This window comes from Asterias rubens, chromosome 7, assembly GCF_902459465.1.
Source record: "Asterias rubens chromosome 7, eAstRub1.3, whole genome shotgun sequence".
Classification (NCBI taxonomy): Eukaryota; Metazoa; Echinodermata; class Asteroidea; order Forcipulatida; family Asteriidae; genus Asterias; species Asterias rubens.
Genome location: NC_047068.1, coordinates 19524950 through 19534279, shown reverse-complemented (window position 1 = coordinate 19534279; position 9330 = coordinate 19524950). Strand labels below are relative to the sequence as shown.

The window sequence follows — 9330 nt, the reverse complement described above, 5'->3', positions numbered from 1 at the left end:
GGTCGCTCAATGCATTTAAACTGAAGTAGTTAATCGGTTTCATGCCAGTGCATAAACATTTTTAAAAAAGGACCATCCATAATAATGTTTAAATCAACATTTCAGAATAAGAATGAGAATTTGAAACTTAGTTAAATTCTGGTCAAATCTGTTCATGTCTGACACTGTCAAAATAACAAATTTTTAAACAAATTTATACTTTATTTTTATTTATTTATTTCTTAAAATTGTATTAATATAAAAAACATATTTATAAAAACAGATACATGTACCCGCATTACTCTTATATAAGCACAAATACAAATTCTTCAAGCAATTAATTTCTTTACTTTTAAGGTAACTTGCAAAATTACAACATTTGCAATGAGCAAATTTGTTACAAATATTAATAGTGAAAATGTTATCAAAAGTATTGCAATGGATTTTGGATTAAACAACCAGTTTCGGCGGTTTTGATGGAGTGAAAAGTAAGTGAAATCGCAAGTTGACTTCACAAAACACTGAGATTCAACTTAAGATGAGTTTCCAGTAAGTCATTGCCATTGTTACATCACGCTTAGCATTTCAGATTCAAACCGTTTTGTGAAATCGATCCCTCTTAAGACAAAAAGCCCAACATACATGTAGATAAGAATCTCAAGGATAATTTGACACCGAAATGAAGAATTCTCAAAATAAAATGGAGGTAATCTATAAACTTGTTTAAAAACTAATGCCGACTGGCTGTATGCAATTTAAAATAAAAAAATTCTTTACAGTCAATAGTTGATGGTCATTGTTATAATTGGGAAATCCTCCCCCTAACCTTCCACACACAAATCAAACCCAAAGCTAGAGAATAACCACAGATCCTTCACTTCCTGCAGGCACAATTTGTACACAGCACAATGAAAGAAAGCATAAAATTTTGTATTTTGCAGAGATTGCAGGGTCAGATTCGTAATAACTTTTGTCGCGGTGATCCAGCTGTAGCCATAGCCGTAGCCCCAATTCGCACACAATCTACAGCTTTGATTCAATGTTCTGATTGAACATCCATACTTGCTAGGCACTGATAAAAACCATCATTGCTCCGCTCCCCCATTGAACACAAATGTACAGCATCGATTGGCTGCACACCTATGAAAGCGTCTTGAAACCTTTTGTATAAATCTGGGTAAATTGGGGAGTTGGATGCTTCTGATCTGTTCAACTTTAACAAAGTCAAGTGAGGATTATATTCGGAGTGGTTCCCAGCAAGATGGAGTCCCGAGTCTCTCAAAGCAGATAGAATAGTCTGTGAGAGGTTCCTGAGAGCATGCACGGAGTCTTCATCCGGAGCGGCGTATAAGACACGTTGGTGAAACTGAGCCAGACCCTGAAACCGCATCATTGTGACTGGTGACAGCATGCTGGAGATCTCTTGCTGGAGGGACTTTAGAATGTCCACAGCTTGTGCCTTCTGCTGCGGTGTGTCAAGACACAGTGTGCACAGGGTGACATGAAGAGTTGATGGATTACTAAGTGCATCTTCAAGAAGTGGATTGTTCTCACACACCGCATCCTGGATTCTTGATATACACCTTCTGATGACATGGTCGGTGATGCGGACAGCAAAAAAGTAATTAGGCTGATTAAAGTTTTTCTTTTTTGGCTGATGCCAAGGTGTTGCAACAACCTCCAAGGATGGCTCAGTTTCTTCATCTCCAACTGCTTCATGTCCAGCTTCTTCAATAGCTTCTTTCTCCTCTACGCTCTTATTCTCCTTGGAGAACATCTCCACAGTGCTCAAGATTGTCTTGCCGCTCCCTGTTGAGCCAAACACATCATCCAGTCGTTGCGTCTTGTCCCAGACAATCTGATCTTTGTACTTGAAATACTGGATACGGTGTCTAGGTATTGCCAGGGTTTCATAATCATCTACAGTTGCAACGTCCACCCAGCTGAAAGCTGTGAACAGTTTCTCGACGATGCCGACGAAACGATCAAGGTAACCGACAATGAAGTCCTCTTGGCGAAGCTGTCTGTCCCACTGAATGCGAGAGATCACCTCAGAAGCTGTCTTCATGCGAGGCTTCTTGTCAGGACCAAGCCCCTCATCATAACATTTCTTCGTTTTCTTCTTCTTGTCCTTGCCTTTCTTTTGATACTCTCCATCATCCTCATCATCTACAGCTTTCTTGTCACCAGGGATCATCCTTGACTCGGTGACATCATCTATAGTAATGATAATAATAACAATAACATTTATTCTGGCAAAACATTCACACGTACACGTACACACATTAAAACTATTTAAAAAGACTTAAGTAAAACAACAGTGGGATGTCCAGGACAACATAACAGTTTGTCGCACAGAAGATAACAAATCACCAAACAACTAGTATCAGTTTGAGAAGAGGGGATACAATTGGCTGTAGTGTTATGTTATGGGATCGACTAGAGAAAAATGACTATCACATAACCCCCCCCCCCCCCCCCATTTTGTTAGAAGAATGTAAATTCCCACATTTCTCCTAAGATTTGTACCATCATTATCTTTAAACTGTGTAAAGGCCCGATCACACAGGCCCGATAACTAGAACGAAAACAATAACGATAAAAATGCTTCATAAATGCAGAATACGCCCACGCTCATTCAACCAATCAAGGGCGTGCATTTTTTATATCGTTCGCGTTCTCGTTATCGGGGCCTGTGTGACCGGACCTTAAGTTTAGTGTAAATTCGTGGACGTGTGTGTTTTGTGTCTACCACATTCTGTGAGAAGAGAAAACAAATTCCAAATATACCTGTGACTGATGCTTCCTTAAGATCTCCTTCCTGGCCTCCCCCTCCAGTAGAAGATTCCTCCAGCCAGTTCTTGGCCACATCAAGCAGACTGTACATCATTGGTTCCCCAACAAAGTCCTTGGCTGAGCGATACATGACCTCTAGAAGCTGGGTCAGGCCTGGATCATCATCGTGGAGATCACAAGTCTCTCCTTCCTCCGGCAGAATCTCCACCTTGGGAATGGTCTTGGGATACGACTCTGTAAGAATGAATGTGATGTGTTTACAGATAATAATTAAGAAACAACAGAATTTAAATATTTACCCAGCCAGTCGCCCCTCTGTTTTATTACTTGATATTGAAATAAAAAGTTGCATCCCCCTAAAGGAACTGGACACCTTTGATAGTTGTCAAAGTACATGCTCTGATGCACACATAGCACATCCCTCTGCCTAAATCGGGGGGGGGGGGTTGCATTGAGACTGGAATCATACTTGAATCTTGATGAAAAAGACTAAGAGGTCATTGTCTTTGTTCCACCACAACATTGAAGAACCATTTCCAAAGTAACAATGATGTACCAGGTAATCAACAAACTCAACCAGCTAATTCCAATTCATCCACCTTAGGACATAACACGAACCTCCTCGTTTCACCAACACCATCTTTACTGAAAGGCTCCTTCTTCCAAGACATCACCCATCTGTGGAATTCACTGCCCAAGCAAGTTATGAAGGCACCAACCCTGAATGTCTCGAAGAACAAACTAAGCGGTGTCACCCTTAGCTAATCACCCATCCACAAACAAAATACTAAATAGCCTTTACTTCTCTACATACTTTCTTTTTTTAATACCTTATGTTCTGTATGCACCTGTTAGATTGCACTTTAACCAAGCAATGTGCGAGTATAGGTTTCTGTGCACAATACAGAAAGACAATATGTACATGTAGACCCCTTGCATAAAGCCAAACGATATAGGGGTGCTGAGGTCTTGCACGTATGTATTTTACACACAAAGCACAGCTACCCTCTGATGATTTGCCTCCTTTGACCTCAGTGAGGGCGCTTTTTGAGATTGTGACGCGCATACGCTGCATAGCAACAATGGGGTTATTCAATACAGTCTATTACATTGATGCCCCTTATGTTTTCCGCCACTCACTCAGTCAGGAAGAAAACAAACTTACCCGGAATTAAAAACTGCAACCCAACATCAATGTCCCTGGGCTTCAACTGAACCACAAAGCAGTAGTCCCCTCCTGGCCCTAGATCATCCACAGAGATTTCTCCTTCTGCAGTAAAGATGGATCGAAGGGCTTTCAGTTCATTGGAAAGGTCCTCTGAGAAGCAAGTAGTTGGTTGGGCAGAAGCTTCGGCCATGACCTTGAAATAAATTGGGATTTAGAAAGTCAATAGCTATCTACTACTGAGATAATCCAATTTATTCTAAGCATATGACATTACACTGTAGTGTTAACACATTTGATTTATCTGCTGCTTTATATTAATTATTATGAGGGACGGGACCCAGGACTACTACCTAGATGGGGACTTGGCTGAGGATGAAAAAGTCGCACTGCGTAATAGTTCCGGTCATGTCCCGCTACGTTTATCATATTTGGCTGCTCAATTAAATATAAAAGCATGGTGGCTATATTTGTTTATTACTTAGATAGGCAACTTGGTTGCTATCTCAATCTGATATTGAAGAACAATAACATGAAATATGTACAGAGATTCCGTACGTATAAACTACACATAGTTGCAATTACATAAACACTGATAAACCTCCTCCTGACGGCGCCGTCGGGAGGAGGGTTACGTTATCGCAACTAGACTACACAGTACATTTTCAACTGCATGTACGCTATTTTTTAGACCCAGTATAAACTGGGGCTCTTTTGGCAAGGCCTACTTATTTTTTAACAATATTGACATTTGCATCTTCGCACTTATACTGAATACTATAGAGCCCCAGAGGAAGTCAAGATTCACATAAACTATATATATGAATTCCTCGGTACCCAACAACAACAAATTAAATTCCTCAAACTACAAAAAAGACCAAACCAGCCTCCATCCATGTGATGTATTGTTTATGAGTTGCCTACACTACAGTATTACCCTACGTAGATAAGAAAAGTTACCGATTGATGTACTCAGTACTCACGTTAAACGCACTTAAGCTCTGTCTGCTGCCGTGCTGGCCTGGTGGAGGAAGGGAAGGGTTGCAAAACTTGAAGGGTGGCAGACAATCTCAACTTTTTGGGAACCGCCGGATACCGCTTACTGGACTGTGCAGTAGCTCCATGAAGTAAGTAAAACACATTATTGGCCTTTTTTAGTTTTATACCTTCGGCTTACTGAGAACCATAGGGATTGCACCACATGTGCAATTCGTTAAGCAATCCACTTAATCGATCGCGCGCTCTAGCGCTAGACACACAAAGTTGCACAACTTTAGGAAATTAAGGTCGTGTCCGAAACGGCGACTTCGGCTACAGCTACGGCTAGATCGCGCGCGTCTGCCTATTCTTCAACACTGGTAGACGCGCTGATCTAGACGTAGCTGTAGCCGAAGTCGTCGTTTCGGACACGGCCTAATAATAACAAGTGTTGACGGTTTACCAAAACAACCTCTTTCAAAGTAATAGAAATTGCTCAATCTAGTTTAGTCTTGTAAATTTATTTAAAAGAAAGATTTAATAAAAAAAAAAATGATCATGTTAATTTCAATTTATGTGTTAAATTAGTACTAACTTGATTATTTTCAAAAGGGATTTTAGTGAAATGGTTGTGAATTATTTTAGGCCTAGACTTTATTTCAAGTCTGAGACTGCCCCCCTCCCCCCCCCCCGCAGATGTGCTATCTGCAAGAGGGCGCTATTTCAGGCACTAAGTTGGTGATATACAAATAAGAATAAGAATTAGAATATTTTGTTGTGCGAATTATAATAACCAGAAATTTAGTTTCCATTGGCATATACAAGAACCAAGCGATTATTAGTTTTAAAAAATACAACGGTACACAGATTAAAAGACAAAAATAATATACACACTAAAAATAAGTAAAACACCAAACCAATACTACATACAAAAGCAAATATTTACAAAGAATCCTGTGAATGAGAAAACCGGCTGTGAATAAAATAAAAACCTGCAAATAGTGAATTATCCCTATTTACGTACAGCTCTACAAAAACGGGGATCTCACACAAGCTTAGAAACTTACATAACCAAACCATGTTAAATTTAAAAAATCAGATTTTGTTATAAAGACTAAATTAAAGTTGTACTTTGATATCATGTAGGCCCTAGTATACACGATTTGAGTATTGTGCTTTTTACTTCAATGTGCTATACATGTACATTACAAAAGAGTCTTGCTCAAACACTTTAAATTTGAGAATAAACCCACCTCTTCGTGAAAAATGTCTTTAAAATATTACTTTTTTTCTCCAGAATGTTCCACTTGGTATGGTGCCTTGTTTTTCTGTTTTACTTGTGGCAATCTGCTGAGGGAAAGTGTGTCTATTAAAGGCACTGAACATGTTTGGTAAAATGTTAAAGACAAGTATTCTCACTTGGTGTATCCCAACATCACTTTTGCATAAAAATTACAAATCTGTGAAAATTTGGGCTCGATTGGTAAAGTTGCAGGAAAATATTGAAAGAAAAAAAACCCGTGATGCATTATTAGTTAGGACATTTTGAAAGTCAAATCCATGTGACTGTTGAGGTGTTGCATATGTGTTTTCTACTTCAAAGCATATTGATTCATTATTAATGAAGTGGCAATCGAGCCTGATGAGGTATGAGTTTGCAAAAACAACAATTCTTTGCTAACCTTTGAAACACTTAGCAAATTTCTCTGCTGCTTATAAATACAATGTTTTGCTAATGATAAGCAGTGCCATGAAATTGACAGTGCTAGAGGACTTATAAGTCTGGTCTAAGACAAAAGGGGGGCTCAGACTTGATGAGGAGGATGGGAGGAACTGGAATAGGATTTGAAGAACAGTATGACTCTTTAGTGGATTTGCCAATCATCCGGTATAACTTTCTGAAAATGACATCCTAATGTCTCCAATAGGCTCCAACTACACATACCTCTGCACAGAGGATTTTCAACCTGCATTCTTTCTTCTCTTAAAATCAAGTCTCAAGCAATAATTGGGTTGTTTTCCTAAAGAAGTTAACAATAAAAAAATGTATTATATCAAAATAATTAATTGAAAGAAGCCTCATATTTCAGTCACTTGAAAGGAAATGTCATTAGATATTGCAGAAGGCCACGAAGCAATTTTTTTTGTAAATTTTAGAATATAACTTGTTTCCTCCCCACTCTTTGTCCTGCGTTTTATAAACATCAATAATGAAGTACATTGTAATGCAGTGCTGCTGCAATGTAGCGATAGATGTTGCCGCATCCACCACCCTACCCCCCCCCCAACAAAAAAAATAATTAAATAAATAAATAATTACTGAAATAACTTGCCAGTAGCTTCAAGGTGTGGATATAAAAAACAGCCAAACATTTTGTCAACAAAACTGCAAAATGTTAATACCAATAGAAAATACAAGTAAATCTTATTTAGAAAGAACACAAAATAAATTGAACATAAGTCACCTTAACACCAATAGAAAATACAAGTAAATCTTATTTAGAAAGAACACAAAATAAATTGAACATAAGTCACCTTAACACCAATAGAAAATACAAGTAAATCTTATTTAGAAAGAACAGATCTTATAAATTGAACATAAGTCACCTTAACACGAAACCTAACTCTTCAGTTTCATGCCCCAGTTTGTTTTCTTTTCATCACGATGCCAATTTGTAACTCACAAATCCTGAACTAAGCACCAGTGGAATCAAACCACTCACATCTGCTCTCATGGTAAAAGTTCAAGAAATTGCTGCTACACCAAGAGAACTGTGTGTCAATCTGAAGTGCTTTGTTTAGTTACAAAATAGTGAGTAACAACAGACAAATTTGAAACATGTTTACGAACATGCGATTATGTTTTGGTTAAAGACCAGTATTCTCACGAGTGTATAACAAAATTTGCATAAAATAACAAACCTGTGAAATGTTCACTCAATTGGTCATTTAATTTGCAAGAGAATAATGACAAAATATCCTTCTGCAAACATTTGTATGGTTTCAAGATGCCTAATAAAAAGCTTCACCAAACCTGAAGTTGTTTTTCTATTTGAGTGACAAATTACCTCATTCTCAAAAACTATGTTACTTTACAGGGAGCTGATTTATTTTATCCAGCTCTCCATTGCTTGTTACCACTACCAACTAAGTTTTTATGATAGCAACTATTTCGAGTAATTACCAATAGTGTCCAGTGCCTTTTATTTTAGACCTGCCAGTGGAAGAGCATTGTAGTGCTGCAGAGTAGGAATGCTAAACTGAGGGAAGATTGTGAAGACACACATGCGGCCGTGTGTAGAACTGTAGGTAAATCATGAGATAGTTAGACAAAATTTAGCCACAAAACACATTTGATGTTTGCATCATATTGAGAAAATTTAAGTGCAAGCACAGAAAAAGGTCCCTCAAATATGCAAATAGTTTAAAAGCACTCCTTAAACAGATTCTAGCTAACTGCTGAATAAGGGAATCAATGTGTGGTGAAGAGGTTTTCAAATAGTGGTTTAAACCCAAAGAGGCCTGGTTCTTGATATTTTTTCCGACACAAAGTCGAGGTAAATTATCAAGAACCAGGCCTCGGCGGGTTTAAACCACTAGTTGGAATCTGATTCAACACACTTTGATTCCCATTCACAAATACCTCTTCGGTCAAAAATATTTTTAAAAATTTGGTGTAAAAGTAAAATAAATGCAAAATTTTTAATTGTTCAATGATTTCTTTCAACACAACACCCCTCCAGCTATATGGTAAGGCCCTCGGGTAAACAACTCCATATAAGGAGATTGCTGTGCGCCTATCGTGTGATGTGGCACTACTGTTCCAGCCGTTCCTCTCGACCAATATGAGTGAAGAAAGTGTCCTGCTCACAACCGGTTATAAACACTGGTCATTATCAAAGGTTTAAATACCCCCACGTTGAGGTATTTTTGAATCAATGTGTGGTGAAGAGGTTTTCAACTAGTGGTTTCATCCCAACGAGGCCTGGTTCTTGATAATTTTACCGAGACAAGTCAAGGTATTTTTTTTTCTCTAGCTATTTGAGTGTCTTGTGGCATACTATTTAAAGGGAAGGTACACGTTTGGTAATTACTCAAAACAAATATTAACTTAAAAACTGACTTGGAAACGAGCATTGGAGAGCTGTTGTTAGTATAAAACATTGTGGGAAACGACTCCCTCTGAAGTAACATAGTTTTTGAGAAAGAGGTAATTTCTCACTAAAATAATAAAAGACTTCTAGCTAGAAGTCTTTTATTCTTATCTGAAAGCACACAAATTCGTCCAACAAGATTTTTTCTTCTTTCATTTGTTTTCAACTTTGATGACCGATTGAGCCCAAATTTTCACAGGTTTGTTATTTTATACATATGTTGGGATACACCAAGTGAGAACACTGGTCTTTGACAGT

General features: G+C 38.1%; 1 protein-coding gene across 2 annotated transcripts; it reads right to left on the bottom strand.

Moving 5' to 3' along the window:
- Positions 1 to 245: 245 nt before the first annotated feature.
- Positions 246 to 5203, bottom strand: LOC117293038. 2 transcript variants are annotated; one of them, XM_033775247.1, is made up of 4 exons: positions 4924 to 5203; positions 3941 to 4136; positions 2770 to 3009; positions 246 to 2196 (listed from the first exon to the last, which is right to left on the bottom strand). In XM_033775247.1, the coding sequence occupies exons 2-4, from the start codon at positions 4131 to 4133 to the stop codon at positions 1016 to 1018; spliced, it is 1614 nt and encodes a 537-aa protein (XP_033631138.1). In that variant the 5' UTR covers positions 4134 to 4136; positions 4924 to 5203; the 3' UTR covers positions 246 to 1015. The 2 variants fall into 2 exon arrangements, with proteins under 2 accessions (XP_033631138.1, XP_033631139.1); XM_033775248.1 differs by lacking the exons at positions 3941 to 4136; positions 4924 to 5203 and adding an exon at positions 3394 to 3531.
- Between the last annotated feature and the right edge of the window lie 4127 nt (positions 5204 to 9330).

Bases quoted from the DNA above. Each gene is read 5' to 3' on its own strand.
- LOC117293038 (XM_033775247.1), bottom strand. From the start codon at position 4,133: ATGGCCGAAGCTTCTGCCCAACCAACTACTTGCTTCTCAGAGGACCTT. The intron at 3,010-3,940 runs GTAAGTTTGTTT...TCATTCTTACAG, and splicing joins GTTGCAGTTTTTAATTCCGG to AGTCGTATCCCAAGACCATT. The intron at 2,197-2,769 runs GTATATTTGGAA...TCATTACTATAG, and splicing joins TAAGGAAGCATCAGTCACAG to ATGATGTCACCGAGTCAAGG.